This window comes from Necator americanus, chromosome X (assembly GCF_031761385.1).
Source record: "Necator americanus strain Aroian chromosome X, whole genome shotgun sequence".
In the NCBI taxonomy this organism is placed as follows: Eukaryota; Metazoa; Nematoda; class Chromadorea; order Rhabditida; family Ancylostomatidae; genus Necator; species Necator americanus.
In genome coordinates, this window is record NC_087376.1 from 27,396,084 (window position 1) to 27,418,731 (window position 22,648).

General features: G+C 35.2%; 2 protein-coding genes across 3 annotated transcripts in view; one reads left to right on the top strand and one right to left on the bottom strand.

The window, feature by feature from the left end:
- Nucleotides 1-18,321, top strand: part of RB195_025684 (uncharacterized protein) — a gene marked incomplete at both ends in the record, with an annotated part of 30,254 nt that extends 11,933 nt beyond the window's left edge. Inside the window, 19 exons of one of the 2 annotated variants that reach the window (XM_064213931.1) lie at nucleotides 9,189-9,366; nucleotides 9,520-9,671; nucleotides 10,633-10,701; nucleotides 10,760-10,847; nucleotides 10,927-11,061; nucleotides 12,495-12,610; nucleotides 13,420-13,520; nucleotides 13,626-13,734; nucleotides 14,251-14,361; nucleotides 14,791-14,869; nucleotides 15,011-15,173; nucleotides 15,379-15,469; nucleotides 16,037-16,120; nucleotides 16,246-16,372; nucleotides 16,438-16,568; nucleotides 16,643-16,743; nucleotides 16,805-16,967; nucleotides 17,349-17,489; nucleotides 18,193-18,321. In XM_064213931.1, coding sequence (XP_064069813.1) covers nucleotides 9,189-9,366; nucleotides 9,520-9,671; nucleotides 10,633-10,701; nucleotides 10,760-10,847; nucleotides 10,927-11,061; nucleotides 12,495-12,610; nucleotides 13,420-13,520; nucleotides 13,626-13,734; nucleotides 14,251-14,361; nucleotides 14,791-14,869; nucleotides 15,011-15,173; nucleotides 15,379-15,469; nucleotides 16,037-16,120; nucleotides 16,246-16,372; nucleotides 16,438-16,568; nucleotides 16,643-16,743; nucleotides 16,805-16,967; nucleotides 17,349-17,489; nucleotides 18,193-18,321 — 2,268 coding nt within the window. Of the gene's footprint in view, nucleotides 1-9,188; nucleotides 9,367-9,519; nucleotides 9,672-10,632; nucleotides 10,702-10,759; nucleotides 10,848-10,926; nucleotides 11,062-12,494; nucleotides 12,611-13,419; nucleotides 13,521-13,625; nucleotides 13,735-14,250; nucleotides 14,362-14,790; nucleotides 14,870-15,010; nucleotides 15,174-15,378; nucleotides 15,470-16,036; nucleotides 16,121-16,245; nucleotides 16,373-16,437; nucleotides 16,569-16,642; nucleotides 16,744-16,804; nucleotides 16,968-17,348; nucleotides 17,490-18,192 lie in introns of those variants that run through there. The other variant, XM_064213932.1, reaches the window with a different exon arrangement.
- Nucleotides 18,322-19,518: 1,197 nt separating this feature from the next.
- RB195_025685 (uncharacterized protein) lies at nucleotides 19,519-21,593 on the bottom strand (the record flags this gene model as incomplete). Its single annotated transcript, XM_013450243.2, has 6 exons — nucleotides 19,519-19,611; nucleotides 19,665-19,755; nucleotides 19,819-19,924; nucleotides 20,027-20,129; nucleotides 21,343-21,432; nucleotides 21,522-21,593. 6 exons carry the CDS (start codon nucleotides 21,591-21,593, stop codon nucleotides 19,519-19,521), a joined length of 555 nt encoding a protein of 184 aa, XP_013305697.1.
- Between the last annotated feature and the right edge of the window lie 1,055 nt (nucleotides 21,594-22,648).

Below are 22,648 nucleotides of genomic sequence, written 5' to 3' on the forward strand. Positions count from 1 at the left end.
ACCCACGTGACGCCAGGATCAGGGTTACGTTAGAGGATTTTCAACGTATTCCACATATATTTCTCTTTGTTCGATTTGCTTATATTAGACGTCCACTGGATATATTTTTAGCTTTCCGAAAGGTCCTAGGAGACATTAGACGGATGTACATATCTCGATGTTGTTGTGTATATGTATTAAACAAGCTGGAGCCGTAGACGGGGGAAAACAACAGTGGTTTTTCTTTTTTGTTTTCTTATCTAGCTATGACAAAGTAATCGTTATTTTTCATGGATAAGGAAAAATTAATCTTCAATCAATCTTTCATGGATATCACAACTCAAAGTCTTTGTTACTGTAGAAAATCGCAACGTTTGTCCTATGCAATATTTACTCCAGAAAAAAAAAAGAAAACCGTCTTGTTTCGTTTTTTGGATTTTGAAGTAAATTGTGAAAAAAATTGCCAGACGTTTTGAGAACAATGACAAGACCACTTTTCACATCTTAACAGTAACTACGGATTATGAAAAGTGTGTAGCCATAAATAATTTTCTCTTTAAAATATTCCAAGCTGGAATGTTTAAGATAGAAATTTCTTTAAGTGGTCCTTTTTTCTGAAAGAATAGTTATACATAGTTTTATGTATTAGTTTTCTCAGAAGTTTCAGACTTTTCTTTGATCTCAAAAATCAATCTAGTTTGTTAGGAGACAGAAATAATGCGTCTACAAGCGGGGATCTTGAAGTACACTTCAGTTTTTATTTACTTTGATGTGCGGTACACTGTTTTTTTTCTCTTTAGCTTTTAACATCTGAAATGATATAAACTTCCCACCCGGTCTCAGACTGCAATTATTGCTCGATTTCTACGTGCTACCATGTTTTTGTTCCTTTGAATTATGTGAAATGCTTATTCTACTTAATAACATGTTTTAAAAACTATAGCAATCAATTTAATATTTCTTTCTTTTCTAGAAGGAGGAAACTGCGAAATTTTTGCAATTAATTGAAAAGATAATTGAGGTGATAAGTAATAATAATATACAATGATAACATAGATTTAAAAAATAATTTCACAGCAAGATTATGTTTGCACAATGTGATTTTTACATGAGGTTATTCGACTTAAAAAAACAACTGCAGTTTACCAGAGATTTTATCTCATTTCCGGATAATTTTGCAGTAGGTGAGGTGTATTCATTGCAAGAGACGCTAATCTCTACAGAAATCTTCCACAAGTGATTCCACGAAATCGTTCGCAAGTTTATCGGAACGAGGGAGGTGATTACATTGTCGACTAGAGCAACTGCTCATTTGTACTTGTTGAAAACATGGATTGACGTCAATGTCAGGCTTGAGACAACCAAGTGGCTCAACTCTTTTGCCGCCGCCGCTACGATGATTGCAAACTAAAAAATTGCCGCATCTTTTTCCGGCATTTTGTTAGTTTAAGGCTTTTTTTTTCTTATTGTTTTGCTGATAAAATAACACTACATCACCTTAACGCATGAATATAACCTACATTTACCAATTTCTGCTGAATACTCCCATAAAGTCAGTTCACATCATTTCCTCTCCTCAATTTATAATTGAAGACTTAACTTGTTATTTACTTTACTTCACGAACCATTTTTATTTCATTTACTTTTCCATAATAAGAAGATCCCGTGACGTCCTTTCCCGTAATATGTGCATACTCATAAATTCATGATTGCAGATTATGATGCGTGGAGGTAATTTCTGTTGCTAACCAACTGAATCACTTGCCTTTGAAGTATTTTTCCAGCTAACTGCTCGCATTAGGGATTTCGTTTCTAGCTGTAGCAGTATTTCTAGATTAACCTACCGTTTCATGCGTTATCGCATCTTTTTTAAAATCTATGCGGAAAAATTCTATAATAATTGGGATGAAAATGGAGAGATGATCATGGAAACCAATAGTTGAGAGAGGTCCGAATCTTCACAATCAAGCAACTTTTTCTGCTTCATATTCTCATAATCTGAAAAGTTTTCCATTTTCAGAATTCTTCTGTAGTTTGGAATTGAAGGTATTCGCACAAAATACGTCTTACTGAACCACATAAATGACGTAGAACAACTGTGTGGAATTTCACACCACATAAATAAGGTTTTCTTTTCATTAAACATTTATTTATCGACCTCTGTTCGCTCACTTGACTGGCAGCCTGGTGGCAAGCTTGACATCAGGTCAGCAGACCTCCATGTTCCCTACACTTTCAACAGTCGATTCAGTTTCTACAGTCTTCTCCTTAGCATTCACAAGACGATCCGTCAATGTCTTCTTCTTAATGATCTATCGATTGGGTTTTTAAAATGCACAGCAATTGTGTGAACGTATGTAATAAAAGCGACAATAGTTTTGTTAGACAATAGTTTTCCTCACTAACACAATGCTTGTATTGTTGAAAAAACAACTAATAATACACTTAATATAATAACATAATTAACAATAACAAATAACGTAACAATTGATATACGTCACTCCTCAAATCTGCAAATTAGGTGATCTGATTCATTTCTATTACTTTTCCACTGTTCTTGTTTCTTGGAACCTTGCCAGGTTTACACAAACTCAAAAAACTAGGTTCTTAAATCACCGTAATTTTGATATTCTTTGATAAATACTAGTTAATTGTGCAGAATATCTCTAGCTAAGTACATATTTTGATTACTGTACTGTCAGCCTAAATTGGCAAGTAATCCGTGAATATTATTCAACAATCTATTCGAATACTTGTTAGTGAAATGGTCAACCATCTCGTTCTTCTTCTCATTCATTATTCCATTTTTTTTCTCCTCTTTTACTGGCGCATTTGTACTACAATTGAAGCAATTTTGCATTTAGATGAGCGTGTGAAATCTTTAAAAACGAGGAGTAGGTGGTTCGTCAAAGGGATGGTTGGAAAATGTCGAAGACGATGAGGAGAGTGGAGAGGAAGAGGTGTAATGCAGCGGCTGGCGCACCCTCGCAATCCTCATTTCCTTTAACTGATCATATGTCTGCTTGTCTTGAGTTATGATCCACTATCAGTTTTCAATCTCTAATTTTGTTTAAGCTTTAGGATCTAAAATTTGGAACTGCCTGGGTTGGGCGCATTTTTTCTCAAGGGGATGGTGGACTTCCAATTTATTTCCACTCTGTCTTCGATGTTAGTGTCTGTGATCTTCAGCGAATTCAGTTTCATTCCTGAAATCCATCCAGCATTCAAAGTACAATTTCTATTTCTGCTTCCGTTTTTGATCCATGATTTACTGCCATGGCACCATCTGTTTGCAGCTAACACAAAAATATATCACTCTTCATTCCATTACCAATCTACCGTATCAACTCCCACCACTTTGTTATCGGCTGAGTCATGTGATAGGTGGTCAAGCTTAGTGAATCAGTACCGTTATGCCCAGTATTCATTCACCTTATGGATCCAAAAAAATCCTTGAAATAGCGCTAACAAATCACTCTAGGTCCTTGAGAAAATCTTCAGCTTCTAAGGACATCGTACGGGACGACATAAATATTCTTCCCTGTTTTTCGAGTCGTCCTAGTCGTCCTCATGCCCGAATAAATCACTTCTTTGAACTCTTTATGAAATACAGAGCTTTGGAAAAAATTTGCTTTCTTGGATCAGCGGTGAAATCGTGAACGGGGCTTGTTCGAGGTCGCAAATTCCTATGAATTGCACATTGTGATTGTGTAACTCACTGATGGTGTTGTGTCTTGGATGCAATACGCAGCTGTCAGCTGTCTTCAAATTCTCCGACACGTGCATTTTGTGCAATTCTGTATCCATAAATCTTTTCATTGTCTTAACTTTGGCCTTTTTATTATCATGCAATTGCTTTTTTATTACATTCTACAAGCTCAGTAAGAAGTTCATGGCTAATTTTTCCTAGTGATAATTATTATTTTTTAAATAAAGGAGAGCAAATACAACATATTTTCAAAAATGTTTTATCGTGTTCAGTGGAAGGTTAGGAGAACAATAGTGATCCGAAGAAAATCATTTCTGGATAATGAATCAACATGGCAAACGCATAAAATGATTGATACGATTTTTTTAAATCCATTCTTTCTGAGAATGACTTAGCACTGGTTTTTTTTCATTACAATATACGCTATGTTAAAGCTAGATGTAATTCCTTAAACTGTGCAGGAAGTTGGTGTTTTTTTAAACATTTTTCTACCTTAATTTTAGCGCTAAAATTATAAATCTCAACACTACTCTTGCTTTCTTAATTCCACTTTATTTAGTTGTAAAATTAAATTAGAATTTGAAAAAGTTAAGTTGAAGAAATCAGCTTTTTATTTCTTCAAAAAAGCATTCGACAAAGCAGATACTTTATTGTCACTGCATTGAATAAACCTTAAGGAAATGAACGATCATTCTACTGACCCGATTCTTGAATATCTTGACTACAGCCTCTTTCTAATTTTATTTTTTTTTCTCTAATTCTATCATTACAATGTTCTTGTACACTGGCCAAGATAATGGATAAATTTTTAATTGATCCTTTGGACTGAAATCTAACAAGTTTTTTCAAAACGATGTTGCGAGATGTTGCGAGTAGTTAGATCAGTTCTCCTCAATGGCAATTTGATACCCAGTGGATTGAAATCTCAAGATTCAAAAGGATTCGCGCGACAAAGAATGAACCCTGCTATAGTTGCAGGAGACGCTCAATACTGTCAGCATCACTGTGAAGCCGAGCGGATTGAGAACTATCGGACGGAAACTTCCGGAAATAGGTTACTGACCTCACGAACATCCTGTACCACCCAAGTAAAGCTCTTCTTTCATTAGGATAATTTGGATTCGTCTGTATTGAACTAACTTTAACTGCCGTAACGCGACCGGCGACCCTCATCGTATTCGAATCGGTGGTCATGTTGAGGCCGAAGAAATGACTGAGCAAAGTACATGAGCATAATCTTGGATTTTTCACATGTCGCCGTGATCCATGGATTACGAAAACGGCCAGTTATGAGGTTCTGGTGAGAAATCGTTGCGGAAGGGATATTTATGTCCCGATGCAAAACTTGAATACTTCAGTTAATCGTGGATCCTATCAGCTTGAAAAAAAAGTTGACATCATAGCTTGGCTACCATTTAACACCGATCTCTTTTGACAGGAATCTTAAGTGGAAACTTGGTTTAAGAAGACATTACAATTCCACGAGAGATAACAACAACATCGATCGATATGTTGGGACCTTTTTTTGAATGCTTGAATTTTGTTTATGTCAGAGAGTTTAAGGATGTGGTCACCAGTGTTTCCAATGATATTGTGGTTAAAATCAATATTTGAATTAAAAGAAGACAAAGTATGTATTTGAGGTGAACATCGAATTTTTATAAATTTTCAATAGGTTCAGATTAATTTTTTTTAAAATATGAAACAGCATGAATGTGAGAGAAGAACTTGGATGCATTTACCTGCAGCGTGTATTTCTGGTAACTTGAAACCTGAAAACTAAGTACTCTACGTTCAGAAAACTCGGTAATACCATAGAAATCCACTTTAAAAATCCACCTCATTCCGCCTACATACAGGATTCTGGGGAGGATAATTGAGGTCATGTAGTGTATGAAGTACTAGAAATAACATGCACAATTCCATTTAAAAGAATAAAGCCATTTTATAAGATGGTTTCATGGAAGCCCGAAACGTAAAAAAAATCGTAAAAACGTAAAAAATCTATAGAATGCAAAAAACAAAGAAAGAATTGAAATGTCGTCATGAGTTTAGCATTATTTTGAAGGCGCTGTCAATATGAATCATTAAGAACATTAATATTGATATTCTCCAAATACACGGAACATTTCATCAATAAAATGAGTAGCTTCAGGATGAAACCCCCATCACTTCATTTCTTTAAATGGTCGTGAATTTATTCTTAAAATACTGCTAAATAAGTCTCAAATAATCCCTTCTATAATCCATGTATTTCCTACCACTCCTAATAAATTGCTTAGTTCATCGTAGTTCCACTTTTACATCTCATCACTCCTAGAAGTCTGGAATAAAATAAATTTGTGCAATCCACGATTTAGACATGCGCATGCAATTTGTTTCAGTCGGATTAGAGTGTCACTTTGGGAATGAGAAAGTGAAATTTGATTCAATTTATCAAAAGAAAAGTTTGAATTAAGATTAAATTTCATTTGACGGGGAATGACGTAATAAGGTTCTCTTTTGACAAATGATTTAGCAAACTCAGGATTATTGGAATTGAACAAAATAATGAGGCTAAGTATCAATTTCGTTTAGATCGTAGCTTTTATGGAGAAAGAAATTTAAACTACTCTTGTTCTTTCAAAAACAAGCGGAGGTGAAAAAATAATTCTAAGGTAAACATTTTTCATGTCAACCCGATAGGGATAAGATCTGAACATTGCTAGCCGAGTATGTTTTAGTATAAGTTCTACTATAAACGCCATATTGCTGCTCATATTTTCCCCGTAAATTCCTTCTTAGGCTTTTTTTTAAATTTTATTTTGGTATAATTGTGAAGATAAAGATACCAATAATTGGTAAATCATGCGTTTTGCTACTTAAATCCTTTTATAATGGTGAATACGTGAATAGTGAAAAGGCCAAAGATCAGTCATCAATAATATTTCGGTCAAGAGAACCAAATGTTCGCAAAAAAAGAATCTTTTTTCAATTTCTCAAAAAAAAATAAATTTTAAATTGAACGATTACTACATTTTTTGAACCTGACGCAGCGTTGCATTCCAATTTTTTCTGGGCTCCTCTCCGAAGTTCATATATGAATAAATTTTGTTAATATTAATAAAACAGCATTTAAATAAATTACAATAATAATAATAGAACCAACTTATTCTGGAAGCGAATCGTTTTGATTCTAATGTAGCTTTTTAGAGGAATCAAAAGTCATCCGCTTCTTTATCTACAGTTCTTTCCGCAGACTCATAGTATCTCATAGTACAAAAACAGTGGAATATCTGTCTGTTACTATAAACCTTATTTTCTTTAATCCAGAAAACTTGTTGTTTTGCTTTTTTCCACTTCTGATAGTTGCACATAGCTAATACATTGCTTCAATTTTTTTCCATTTTTGCAAAACACAACCATATTTTAACATTGCAAATACTGCAACGTATTTTGCTACACGTAAGGGCAGTTAAATTGTTTTTTGTTGCTTCTGCCACATAGTATGCATACATTTCGTGATATACTTTATGGATTTTATGTGATGGCACTACGATCACATCGTGAGCATGCGTGCGCAGAGGTTATCGAATATTTCTAGAACATACTTAGGATTGATTTTTAGCTTTTCCTAACTATTAGCTGAAAATTATCCAGACAATTATCTGTTCGCACCCGGAAGGAGGTGAGAAAGACCGCAAGAGGATGAACACAGTAGCAAACTCACGGATTTCTACAAGGAAGTTGTAGAAAATGCTAATACATGTTGAATGTTCAAAATGTCCAGAATGTTTCTCGAGCAGAATTAGAAGCGATCTATATAAAAAAGTCCCATCTACATATTTTTCGAACATTAATTAGTGGGAGATTCCGATTCTGTAGCGCTATAATTAATTTCGCAAATAAGAACATATAATTAAATTGAATCAATTAGGAATATATAATTAAACTTGTTAGAAAATGAAAGAAACAGTGTCCAATTGGAACGTTCAAATATCTTATTTTTAGCACTCGAGCAGGTTGAAAAAAATTCACGTTATAGATATTGCTGGATTTTGTGCCGTATTTTTACTATCTTCTATGTAGCCAGTAATGTGTGTTCTTTGATGAAGTTATTCTCTAAGAAGAAAAAATACAGCTCCAGCAGCTATTGATTTCGGGTTCTGAGTTTGATTCTTCTCGAAATTTTCCGCGACGATCTTCTTAGCCTCTGTAAATATTACATTTCTAACCAGCTCTATTGGTTATTTGTTCGAAATCACTTATTTACTCACATCGGCGAGTAAAGCTTATCAGCAATTTGATCATGAAAGTCATCTGATTGATCACACTATTGGCTGTCATGCGAAAAAAATCATCGATCAGTAGCTTTTGTGAAGAGGAAGAGGTTGGTTGTCCTCACGACAAAGCGGCATTTATCATTTACACTTCTACGAAAAAGCTCCTATAAGCATTTGTGCGCTAAACCTCCTAAAATTGGGCAACAAGCTTCTTAGTTTATCAAATTTAAGGGTCTGTTTAGGTTTCAAATATTTAACGCAGTAGATTTTCTTCTGTTGTGTAATCATTTCAAACCTTAGTTTCTTCTCTTCTTCATTATCTGAAAAATACAGAGGATTTCATTCCCCCTCAACTTTTGTCTTTTTTTGTCCTCAACTTATCTGTTTCCGTTTTGTATGTTCAGGGAAGTAAGTAGTAGTACTGTATTAGTTGTCCACTAGTATTTCACAGTGAAAAATCCTACTGGTATCGTAAAAATTGCAAACTATATACCGTTTTTAAAGAAATCGTTTGTTTGTATGAATAAGCCTTTGATTATTTTCTAACCTGTTTTAGAATGCAGGGTGCTTACAGCTAGAAAGTGTTAGTTTTTTAGGATGTACATGAATTATTCAAAAACCCGAATAAGCAGGAATAACTCGCCCTGAATAAGATATTTGTAGTTGAAAAAAGACAATAAAAAAAGAATAACAATTTACATGAAACATTTTAGTGAAAATTTTAAAACTCCTACTTTTATAACTCTATTTCCTCGTTAAAGTTTTAGCAATTCCTAAGATGCGAAAACAAATGGGAAATATTCAAATTATCAATTATCATGGTTTTTTAAAAGTTCCAGGTAGCTAATAGCTACTCATTTATCCTAATTGTTTGTTTAAAAGGTTGTTGCATCATTGTTTTCTGGATTCTCGAGCATTTCCGAATCCGAGCAAGCGTCAGCACTTTATTTTTGCAACCTCTATCCGTTTTTACTTCCTGTTTGTATAGACTCTTCTACCTCATCGAGTCATTATTTTCCAGTTGTCTGGCGCCATGACTAAGAACAAATATTACTACTACGCCGCGATAAAATTAATCTTTCTACGCAAACCTTGCACGAGCAAGTTCATTTGTTGTGCTGCCCTGTTGTTCGCCATTTCATTCTGTCATTATTATTAGTTGAACGGGCTTGATTCATTAATGTTAAAAGTGAAGTCGTGAAACTCGTCCGTAGACGAGTTGTCACGTGGTTCAGATCATGCCCTTTTCGGGCGGAGACACTCATGCACATTCTCTCGCTCGCTCGCTCACTAACACTCGCCTGCGAGTCAAATTGTTTGCAACGGTAATCAATGCGGTCCTAGAGCTTCTACGGCCAGTGCTGTCATCCGCTGGCGCGATCATGCAGCGTAACTACAGTACCTTCACAAAAAATGGTAGGCACCGTAGTCGTTATTTGAATGCGTACGGTATAGGCGGAACCGTTTTGCTTTACTCGGCCGCTAATCGTGCAAATTTTAATGGCACTCACATGATCGTGTGATGATACGGCCGAATTCTAATGATGATCTTTCTACATTTCGTTACAGATATGCCGGCAGGTCCTCCCGATTTGCTCGATATCCCCGGTAAACGGGCTACGTTCACTTCAGGAAGTGAGGAAGAGATTCGGCTTGGTTCAAGGGTCACATTTAATGACCAATCTGTGAACATTGAGGGCGTCGAGTTCCAGTTGAACGAGGTTTGTCGACTTCTTCCCATAGTCACGGGCATTCGTGCTCCTTCAAAAATTTATTTCCACCCACACCGTATGTATTTCGTTGCAAATAGAACGAAAGATGCGGAATTCATATGTACAAGAAATTTTACTAGTATACTTCAGGTGCATTCATTATCAGTCATTTCTTCCATCTTGCCGTTTATCTTATCCCGATCTTTTTGAATTCTATTTTTGAAGTATTGAATTTTGCTGAACATCTACTAAGCGTAACTTGTAGTCGACACATCACACGTGACCCTAATGTCAAATACTACGGCAGGTATCCGTGAAATCCAACACTTTTATGAAAGTGCTGATTAGCGTAGCGTATTGATCTTTGCGTTCTCATTTTACTTCGCGTCACAGCAAAATCCGATGGCTGTTGTTGTTGCTATGCGCAAGCAATCTGAAATAAATGAATATCATTCTATATGCCTGGATATAACCAGGATAACAATTCCATTGAAAACAACCACATAAAATTCTCAAGAAGGAACCAGTGTGAATAGCAAACGAGAATTTGCACAAAAGTTGTCGTGCAGCCTTATCTATCCGGTTATCTGCCCATCCGGTTCAAATTGTCGTTGACAATTTGAACCGGGTGGGCAGATAACGATGTTCACGTCGAACTGACGTAATAGTGACATATAGTAGAGTGCTTCTCTCCTAAGCACTTTTATCAACGTTATTTCTATCCAGAAAGATATCCAGTACTTATAATTAATGATTGTGATGGGAACTGATGTCATAGCTTCTGAAGGAAAATTGGTGGGTTAGGACTTACATTTGGCTCTTTTCCGAAATGGAACTCTAAATTTTCTATGAATTAACTTCCATATCATTTAGATTTTTTGCATGTATCATCTGAAAAACTAACTTGCCTTCATTTCCTTCATTCTCTATTATTTCCTTTTCTCTATATAATGTGTGGAAACAATTTCAGGCTAATAACCACACAGTTACATTTCATGACGATGAGAATGCCCAAAAACGAGAACAATGGGACAGTAAGGTGAAATCTGTCAGCTAATCTCATATTTTAGATCAATTTTATCATATTCTCATTTCAGACACAATTTTACATGGGTGTTATTAGCTACGCAGTTGGTCTTGGTAACGTTTGGCGGTTTCCATATTTATGTCAAAAGAATGGTGGAGGTAAGATCGTGAAATTACAAGGATTATTCCCAGATTATACAATTTTTTGCGACAACTATAAATATTTCTTGTGATTTAGGAGCTTTTCTGATTCCTTACGTAATCATGATGATCCTGCTTGGTTTACCACTATTTTTAATCGAACTTGGTATTGGACAACGGTTACGAACTGGACCAATGGGAGTGTGGAATGCGATTCATCCATACCTTGGAGGTATTTTAATAATCTTCTACTGTATAGTTTTCATTTTTAAGAAAATACTGTTTTTGGACAACATTGAAGGATTTTCTTCCTTTTCGATTGATGGATCTTAATGACTAACGTCTTCGTACTCAGTGAACACAACTTTTGTTCACTGAAAAGCAACTATTTGTTCAATTTATTTAAATAATTCTGTACTGGTAATTATGGGTCATGTTTTAACCATTTTATGAGTAATTACTTCTTTTTCTATTTTTTTCTCCGAAGGAACTTTTCTTTCTGTCTTCACCCTAAACGTAAATCTGTGCATCTATTTTCAGATTTCTCCTAGGACGTAAAGCATAGTTCTTTTCGCAAATAACATTGAAAATATGGCTAACAGTTTTTTTTTCTTTTTAGTCCTACTTTCTTCTTCTTTTTGGAACTCTGTAATATGGACGTCGAATTAAAATTCAATTTAATTAGCTACTGGAACATGAGAAAACGATGCTTGTCAAGTATGAACTGTTGCATAATTGAAATATTGCTCGCATATTGCTCGCATATTGCAATTCCTTTTCTCAAAAATTCTATTTTTCTTTAAGCGAAACAGAATTAGCTGCGTGGTTTTTCCCACATAGCAGCATCTGAATAAACGTGCAACTTTTCTCCTCAGAGTCTTGATATTTTTTTGAGAATATTTAATTTCCATGATAACGCTATTATCACCTTTTCATTCAAAATATAAATGAAAACGTGTGATAAATAGGAGAAAAAGTGAACGATGCTTAACGAGACAAGGGTGGCTTTCCTTAACCTGTTAAATGTGGAAAAGTAGAAAACTTTTCTTCAAATTTATTTAGTCTGAAATATGTAACAAAACTCATTCTTTTTGCGGAAATTCGCAACTATCTTGCTCGTTTCTTTTTGTTTCCCCTTCTGTTTATTTTCTCCTCCCATGTTCCGTTCGTTTCGGCACGCAACAACCAACGTGGACTGCTCATTGTTTCTATATGTTGTTTACTATTATTTATAGTAGATGCTCCCTTTCTCAGTTTTTTTTTTTGAAAATTTGTAAACTCAGAGTTTTTCGTCGCTAAAAAAAACTATATTTGAGACTAACAACTGCGATTATTTGTTTATCCTGGCGGCTATCCATGCATCGTCGCATCCCTATCAACAGCATTTATCATGTTAAGATTAAACTAATAGCCACGTCATGTTCTTTTTCAAAACATGCACCATGGAAAGGGGTCCCAGCTGCTTCGTATCATTCCGTATAGGATAGAAAAGCGTTTAAAGTGTGTTCTTCAAATGTTCACCGAAATTAGGAAGAAAATATCGAAAAAAAAAACTCAGTAATAGTTATGAAATTGCTAAAGCTGTATAGGTTCAGATTTCTAGAGTAAGAAATGCCTGATTTAACTTCTTCCCTATGTATCTCCATAAAATCCATACTTTTTCAGGACTTGGAGTATCAGCAGCTGTTGTCTCGTACCTTGTTGCACTTTATTATAATGTTATTATAACATGGTGCTTGTATTACCTCAAGGAATCGTTCACACTTCATCTTCCTTGGGGAGTGAGTTTTTTTTTTGAATTTCTATTCTGTCAACTTTTTCTTTGATAAAATTATTAGTTCAATCTAGAAGAATGTTAAACCACTAAAAATTTGCGAATTGTATAAAACAGCAATCGTGAGGAACAGAACTGCCACGTGGTTCTACTGATTTCAATTTTGCTCCAAAAACTCCGTGGACTGTTGTGTTGTTTAGATAGTAAATGTTTTGAGAGGTTCGGCGCACCGGAACTGATGGCGCTTTGACTCTTCGCTGAGTCTTGGGCCTGAGGTGAATGAAAAAAAGCCCAATGATGTCATCTAATGATGAGTCTTGCACATAACAGGATTTCAATGAACAAAGCATGAAGAGTAAAAAAAAAGTGCAGTGTTGGCGTTCTCACGTAAAGTGGATGTTCGGCAGTATTACGGATTGCTCATAAATCTCTGTCGGTCGGATGCTGTAGTGAACGGAAAGGAAATGAGCTTTGGAAAAAAAGGATTGACTAAGAACATCCATAATTTATGGATGCTTAAAGATTTTTTCTTTTCTTTTAAGAATTGTACAAATCTACTTGAATAATTTTGGCATCCTTTGCTTTTGTTCTTTTCAAAAGCCTTTTTTGGATTTTCTACTCTTTCTATCTCAAAAAAACTCTATACAATTGTTGTTTTATCAATGTTTTGGCGTTTTTTTTTTGTTTTTATCTACAAATGTTGTTCACATACTCAAAATTTCTTTTTTTTCTACACGTTAATCGTGTTATACTTAATTGTAAGTGACAAAAATAGATAAGAATTTCTTGGACTAAAATAGACTATATAAAATTAAGGTTTGTCCGGTTGGAGAAAATGGAACAATAAATCGGGAATGTGAGATGTCATCCTCCACTACGATGTTTTTCTGGAATCGGCAAGCACTCGACACAACTGGGTTTGTCGTAGTGAAATGTTATTTTTTTGCAAAATTTTTACGGATGTTGTACAATCTTTCACTTCTTATCTTCATCTTCTATCTTTATTTTTTTACCTGGTTTAGAAGCATCGGCGAATTAGACAGCTTTAATCCACACATTACGATATCGCTTATTGTGGCTTGGACATTGATATACCTTTGTGTGATGAAAGGGATCAAAAGTAGTGGGAAGGTAAGAATGGATATAGTTTTATGAATTCCTTCAGCGCTAGGAAAAATCCGTGTTCTTTCTTATGTGTACTACTTGAAAGGCCTCAGTTTTAATCATATCACTCCAAACATTCTGATAAATATTACCCATTAATCTCATTTTAACTTTTGATCCCAATTTATAATCCTGGGGAGTAATTTTGCTTATTTTTGAGGATTTAAAACGTTTTCAAAGTCTCCGGTATAAATTATTCCGTTCGTTAAATCCCAGTAGTTTTATATTCGTTTTTTAGCTTAACATTTTGGTCCTTTTTTTTAAAAAAAAAGCTTCCTCAACCATGGATATCTTTTTTCGTCAGTGTTTCACTTTTGGGAAACAATTGTTTAGTTGTTAGGAAAGAGAAACTCTGAATTGTTTTCCTGTAGAATTTTCTTTCATAACGCACGCTATTCTGCAATAATTTGTTAGGTATCAAAATTCATTGATCAAATGTGCTAGGAAAAAATCCTCATCTCATCCTCACCTTTTCCTTTCCAGGTAATGTATGCGACAGCAACGTTCCCGTACGTTGTGACGACCCTCTTTCTTATTCGATCCGTTACACTTGATGGTGCAATGAAAGGACTATGGCATATGATTAATCCTGATGTAAGTGGATTAGCGTCACTTTGTTTGATGTTATCACTATATCACTTGGACATAAATTGGAAGGGTAAACCATGTAAAAATAATTTTTTTTTCTAATATTTCCTAACGAAATCTTCAGAAAAACTCCCTATTGCTTCGAAAATCAGTCAAAGTTTAGAATGCGATTATAATCTTAGTGGTATGACAGCCATATCTTTGATAATTTCTAGCAAGGATATGACTGTCATACCACCAGGATAAGAAGGCGCTTCGACTGTTTATGATTACTATGTTTATTTCCGAAGTATTTTATTGTTGGCTTAACATCTAGTAACATTAGCATTTTGAGATTATAAATATTGATGTTTATAATCTATAAATATCTATAGTAATATATATATATATATATAATCTAAATAATCTGTTTATAATCTAATCATTAATTTTCAGCTTCACAAACTCTACAGTCCTACCGTATGGCTAGAAGCAGCTACACAAATTTTCTACAGCATGGGTTTAGGGTTTGGAGGTGCGTATTTGACGTCAACGTTGCCAGCACTAATCTCACATTCGTCACTAGCGATTAGTTTAATCCTTGTCGAACTGAAAAACAACCAAAAGTTACCCGAATCATCAATGTGTGAAATATGTATATTGATTCATGATTTAGGTCTGATTGCATTTGGTTCGTATAATCCGTTAAAAAATGACTGTAAAAAAGACGCGAAATGGTTAGCGCTTTGCAACGTCATCACGTCACTATACACTGCTGTCGTTATCTTTTGTGTTCTTGGATATATGGGACATAACACAATGAATACGTGTATAGAAAAGTACGTTAAGCTTTTTTTTTTCTTTCTTTAAATGAAAAACGTATAATATCTGAAAAAAGTTCTCTAATGAACTGCATATTATCTGAAAAAAAAAGTTCTTCAACAAAGTACTATACAAATATTTGAGATTCATAAATGTGTTTATTTGCGAATATTTGAGAAGTAGTTTTCTTTTTTTCATCCACGTCGATACAATTATTTTCAGGGACATGGTGATCATGCAATCAACATTCCCAGACAAATTCGCAACAATTGATGATGTACGGAAAATGTTCACACAAAAACAGTACATCGAAGTACTTTTTTTCCTCTTTTTTTTTCTTTTTCAATTATTTGCGTTTCACTCCCCTTTAACTTTAATCCTGTCATCTTTACCGCTGGTTTCTCTCTGTTTCCTGGTTAGAATAGATTTTGAGGGGTTCCTTTTTCACAATTAAAGGGTTGATTGTTGTTCTACGGTATGGTCTTCTCTTCTTCTATCTTGTAGATTCCTTGTTAATGTGCAATTTAAACTGTATGCTTTTCTTCAATCATATCCTTTCAACGACCTCAAAAAAGCAGAAAAAAGCAGTTTGAAAGCATCTTTAAAGTCTTAGTTTATGACTTACTAAGCAGTCAGAAAGATGCTCTTGTATTACGCCTACAGGCGAAGAAAACTGCTCACTTACTTCTTTTTCCAGAGTTATTTTTCCAAATAATTGACATCCTTTTACTGTATTTGAAAAAATCCAGTAGTTTTCAATCACACTGCCATCTCCCATCGATACTGCGTGTTTACAACCAATTAGATTTTTGTCTGAATTTTTAATTTACTTTTTCCAAGTGTTCCACTATAGTTTAAGAGGGAAATGGATATATTATAGCTGATGGAACAGAAATTTGCCGGAGAATTCAGCAAAATGGCTGAACATTCACAAATGTGCAACTACGCCACCATTATCTCTGAGGTAAATTTCGATGAAGTTAGCTATTTTACGAAAAATATCCCAGTAATATAATGTTTTACTTACTCCGGATTCTGAAAGATCTTTTAGAATTTCCTACAATTAAATATTTAAAATATAATTTGAAGGCTGCTGAAGGTACCGGGTTAGCATTTGTTGTATTCACGGAAGCGATCCTGAAATTCCCATTTCCACCAGCGTGGTCAATTCTATTCTTTCTAATGCTTCTTTCTCTTGGTCTCGGGAGCATGTTTGGTAAATTAATATTTTTGAGCACATAAATTTCTTCTTGCTTTTATGATCACAACTTTGTTTTTCAGGTACTCTTGAAGGTGTTATCACTTCCCTCAACGACTCACATCTAATTACCGTTACAAAACCAGTACTCACTGCTGTGTTGTGTGCTTCAGCATGTTTGATCGGATTACTGTTCTCCACTAGGGCCGGACAGGTAGTGTATTGTTGAGTTGTCTACATATCACCAAGCTACCGTACTTTAACTAATCTTCCTTTATTTTTTTCCAGTATTGGGTCGCATTATTTGACTCTTTCGCTGGTTCATATGCTCTCATGTGCGTAGCATTCTTTGAAGTAATCGCTGTGGTATATGTCTATGGATATCGACGGTAGGAGTATTAAAAACATTATATTTTTTCTTGTGATCTAATCGTTGCTACATTCTTGCAGTTTTTCTCGGGATATTGAATTCATGACCGGATCTAACCCCGGTCAATATTGGTTGATCACATGGCGTTTCGTTGCACCAATTATCATGGCGGTACTCTTCACCTGCAGTGTTGTTCAGTGTTTCTCTAAAGCTACAACTTATTATACGTACGATAAGGAGACGGTAAGTCTCTAACTTGTTCCTTTTACAACATCCATATGCGTTCGTCACAGTTTCACCTTTTTTTATTTCGCCACTGGGTCAACTTACGCTAAAGTGCAAAAAAAAAAACCTTGATCTTGTTATTTCTCTTTTCAAAAACGTATTTAATATCTACCGTTCAAAATGTGATCGTAATGTTTTTCAATACAACACATTTTCTGCCTTACACTGATCTAAATATGCAATCGACATGTTTCTATATATTTTTTGTTGTATTTTTTTTTTGTTTCCGCAAAATTTCTACTTTTCCGTAAAACGAAAAAAAACATAAATGCGCCTTGTTTGAAGAATTTCAAAGCACTTAATTTTGAAGCAGTGTTGATAAATTATTTGTTTTTCCAGGCAAAACAAGAGGAAACAGAATATCCGATTTGGGCGATGTTCATTGCATTGCTTATGGTTCTTCTTGCAATTCTTCCTACATTTAGCGTATGGTTCCTGCGTTACTTCAAGATTTGGAAGCTTGAAGCTGACATCCCAGCGGTGAGAAGCCTCCTCCACTTTTTCCTACCATTGTGTGACAAGAGCTCGTAAAAATACACGATCATTCACTCATCTAAACGAATTATTTTTCGAACCTCCATCGCTCAGAATGTGTAGAGCTGATTCGAAGCATCTTTAGATTTACCGCAGTTACACTTTTTTAACCTTCTTTTTTAGGTAAAAATCTTTGAAAAACGCAAATTTATTCTCTAAGAGAAATTTTACTCTTCACTAAATATTCAATTCGGTCGTCAAAAATAGATTCAGTTTCGAGAGGTATTTGAGAGGTTATTTGAAGTCAGAAGGTGTGAGTTGAGTAATTGAAGCCACTTGAGGGAACTTTCCAGGAAAATATTGACTCCAAGTCAACAATGTTTCAGGGGACATTTTAAGTTTACAGTTTGGCTTTGTTATCGATTAAAATACGCGATTTTCGCAAATTTGTAAGCCTTTCAAAGAGGTAAATCCTCGTTGTATTGTGTATTGAGTCGAACGGCTAGCGAATGTTGAATATTCCTTTCATTTTATGACGAGATCATGTAAAAAATACCCTAACATTCACCTTTTCTATAAAAGTCATTTGTTTCTTCTTTTTCCTTCTTTCCTCCAACCAAACCCTCACAGCAATTTTTCTTCGCTGTTATTCTCTTCTTTAATCATAGGATCTTCCCTGGTGCTCATCTGTAAAGAAAACAAATTTCAGGCTTCTAAATGTTTGGGTACAACGCAAAGTACAACGTATATGTTGAAGAGCGAGCAAAGCTTCAACCGTATGACGGAATCAAATGTTTCTGTGGCAGAAATGGAGCCTATGCCAATGACTCGCTCCTAGAGTCTGCCCAATCTTCCTCCACCAACTATTATTTGCCTAAATCTTCATCGCCTGATCCCATGTACATACACTTCTCTACGGTTGTTATGATTGTTTCATAGAGAATCAGAGATTTAGAATTTTTCACATTGTTCAGCATGATTGTTCAAGGTGAACAGGTGAACCGTACATTCTATTACTAGTAGGATGACTTAACATGTAAGTATCGCGTGCATAATGTCGTCGTCCAGCTTTCGGTGTGAGATTTCATGTCTCTCACATACAGCTTCCATTCAAAACGATGTAGATCACATCCATGTACTGAATGCTGACGTACGGGGACCATATGTTTTGTATTGTTTGCACACATTACACAGGTACTGTCGTGGCATGTGATTGGGTAGTGTCCGACGGTAGGAACACGCCCACCGTCGCGCGCGCAATACATTCAGCACCGGTAGAACTTGATAGAATCAGAAATTGTTTTTATATGTTTACTAACCCTTCCGATCTATCGTTGTTTTGACAACAAATGGCAAAACTGTAAGTTTATTCACTAAGAACTGTGGATCTATATAATACGATTATACTAAACAATTTTATTCTCCCTTCGATATCTAGGGAGTAGTCTGTCTTCTTTAGAAAATCTCTTTTCCCACTTATTAATAGTAATCAGATCGTTTCCCGAAATCATGGACTTGTTGATAGATGTTTCGATGGAGTCATCGACGTGATCATCTTCAATAAAATCCTTGACAGCTATTTGACCACTAATGTTCTGTTTTCACATCATTCCGTAGCGCTCTGCAAATTTTCGCATTGTTCAAAGTGTCAGAGCCGGGAAACGACCTGTATTCTTTCATTTATCGCTTCTATTCAGTTCCACTCACTCTTCTCTCACTGTGTTATAAGCGGCGTAGCACCCTGGTGCATTCCGGCCTTCGCCTCCTTTCTAATCCGGTGGAATTCACACGTCCTCCACAATTTCCAGTGTCAGCTCCTTTAGGATGTACTCGTTTTTTTTAGTCGTATGCTCACATTGAGATTGGTTCGTTTCAGTGAGATTTGTTACGTACATAATATGCTCAAAAAGATATGTTCCTACCATTGTCATACAACTGTAATGTGCAATTTTCTTTTTTTGAAATCAAAATAATAAATATTCGAAACGTCTTTTGATGTACACGTCTTGATATAATGAGCAAACAAATTCCTTCGTTATCCAACCCATCCTGTCAAGCCTTGATCCAAGTTCAGCTTCAAATCCTTGGACGAATACGCTCGTAAGTCATCAAAGAAGCTGAGAATACCCTACAATTCATCAGGATTAGCAGAATAGTTGTCGATGGAAAGCTGAAACATACTTTAGGCACAAGACTTTCTATAATTCCAGTTGGAATACCCATCAAATGTAGTTCAGCTTGTATAATTGATGTCACTTTAGTGTCTTTGCCACTAAAAGAGATGAAAATTCTTCCTGATGATACGAATGGGAATGCTATTTGATTAATGGATAACCTTGGTGAAATTACAAGTAAAGAAGGATGAGTGTGTACGCGAACCACACCTTCCCTTAGAGGAGCTGAAGGATGTGTTACACTTACCATTACAACGGTACGAGTTCCTAGAAAAATGAGAGTGAGTGGTTTTCTTTTATTAACAAAAACAGTAGGTTTGAGTAGAGGTGCGTTAATAATTAAAAGCCACGAATTCTTTAACAAACTACCGTCTTCTGGATCAGTAACAAAGCGACACAAATCCACCGCTTCTCGAGGTGCAATCAATCCCATAAGGCGTGATTTTGTGTCGTGTCGAATTATAGATGTATCCTGAAGGAAACAATGCTTCTTATTTGAGGTAACTTCTAAGGTATTAGACAGTGCTCACAGCTTGCTGTGACGGGAAGAAATGCTGTGATCCCATTTCTTAAGCAAAAGCTGTGCCACGTACAATTACACCTAACAATTTACGTTTACTTTTCAAAATTAGTATTAGAGTTTGAGTTAGTGAATTAATTGAAGGTGAGTTTTCAGTGAATTTCCATTGTAAGTAATGAATAAATATCGAGAAAAAGGACCAATAATCAATCGAAAAGTCGATAAGAAGCGACGGCATCACTAACAGTTCTTGTTGTGCTCTCATGAAACTTCAGGAAAAAAAGCTTCCTTGAAGCCTAAGTATAGGATCTAAAGACTCTCCTACGACTTGGAATGAACGTATAAATTCGAGTTCGAACGAGAAAGTCGTGAAATAATCTTTCTATGGAAATAGTGTTCTGATACAAACAAAATCCAAGCTTAAGGAAATAGAATAATGTTTTTGTACAACTAGAAATTAACATTTCTTTTACATGCTGTACTGTGTAATATTTTCGTAAACGTACATCAACACTTCTCTGGATAATGTAAAATTAGAAATATGTGATGTATTTCGTCCAATGAAATGTGGACAATAACAGTCAAATCTGGGATTCAACTTGGAAACACCCTAACCTTGTTTCCTACGCCTGGTGAACCATTACTCGAAACTCGCTTCTGATTTGGAACAAACTGATCCCACAAAAAAAAAATGAATTGGATTCCACCGATTCGACCGAATATAACACCAATATTTTTTCGTACTTCCCACTTAAAGTTAGGTTAAAATTAGAAACTAGAATAAAATCATAAAATCGATACTGTAATTAGGGATTAATAGTATGATTAAATTCATAAAAGTAAAATCAAGAAGAGTTCAGGTAGACGAGTCACCTTTTTTTGAAAAAAAAACTCCAGTAATTCGTGAATAGGCAACCTGTTTCTATAATCTACTGCCCTCTTCATTGCCCTATCTGCACCTCATTTTTTCCCTTTCAAAGTCATTTTTACAGTTCGGTCTTCCAACTTTCGATATCCAAGATACAGAAGTTTATTTCCGCACATCCATTACCATTACATTTTGCAAATGGTTATTAAAAGTAAATAGTTTTTGTAAGGATTTAGTATTTCGCTCCGGTTAAGAAAATGTCCCCTAAAACTTGTACTCGGACACATCTTGACATACCTCTCTTACTCGAGCCACTAACGGTGTACCACCGGATTGACTGTCCCATTTATTACGATGCACGCCTTCAGGATGGATCATTACTGCAACCTAAATCAATGATTTTCACAAAGAAAGGTCTGACACCTATTGCGTCGTGAAAAAACTCGTACAAAATCTTCATTTTTCAAATAAATTACCTCAACTGGAGTTCGATTCCGTATGATTCCCTCATATCGGAACATATTGTTCTCCGTAACATTGCATCTCATTTTCCAAACGCTTCCAGATTTCTAAGTTCATCGAATAGATATATCCTAATTAGAAGCTTTAGAAACAAATCCTTTCGAAGTTCTGTGGCTACAGAATTGGAATAAAAAATACGAGATACTCTTCATGCTTTTAGTGGATAACTGATGCGAGTGTAGAATAAAAATGAGGATATCAGCAGTCGTTTCGTAAAACATCAATGCATTTTTTGGATGTTTATTGGTATCTTTTTCCTCACCTAGATTTTGGCCATAGTCATCTTATACAGGATCTTAAAAAGTTACCGGATTCCTGGTTAATTTAATACTGATCACATCCATCCGTTACAAAAAAATATACCTTCAAAAAGTATTAGACTAAATAGAAGACTTTACGTTTCCAAATACAACCGATAATTACAGAAACGTAGAGATATTTACGCGAAGCAGATTGCAAATTTCAAATGATGTAACAAAATATTTTTTATAATGTCTGCTTTTTCCACTAAAAGATGAAAATAAGGAAATGAGCCTAGTATTCGCTTCATTTATTTATATGAGATCTGGAGAGTGTTTGCCTTATCAGTTTCCATCGTTGATGCACAACGGCTGCGTGTCCCAAAATATTTAAGCCAATCCAAATATCCATCCGTGTTCAGAAGACGACGATATGAACTCGGTGTTGTTCTCATCTTAATCTTGTTCTTCTAGTTTGAACGATAAACTTGAAAGAGGACTTTTTTAAAGTATTGTTCAAGGACTTTTGTTCTTTTGTTCACATACATAGACGCAAATTCAGCTGATTAGCCCGATAACGTTTAGTATTTTCAATGATTACAAGGACCTTTGAGGATTTGCAATAGAACTGCGGAAGAAATCGGATAATTTTATGCCGGAAGGAAGTTGCTTGAACTATGTAACATTTAAAATTTTGAACTTTTTCGATTTTCAATAGATTGGTGTAGATAGTGAGAAGTACGTCATACATAGTTACAAATCCCTTAAGGTCACGTAAACATCCACATCTTGATCCACAATTATATATTATGGAAAAATGGTCTCTGTAAAATTAACAGAGA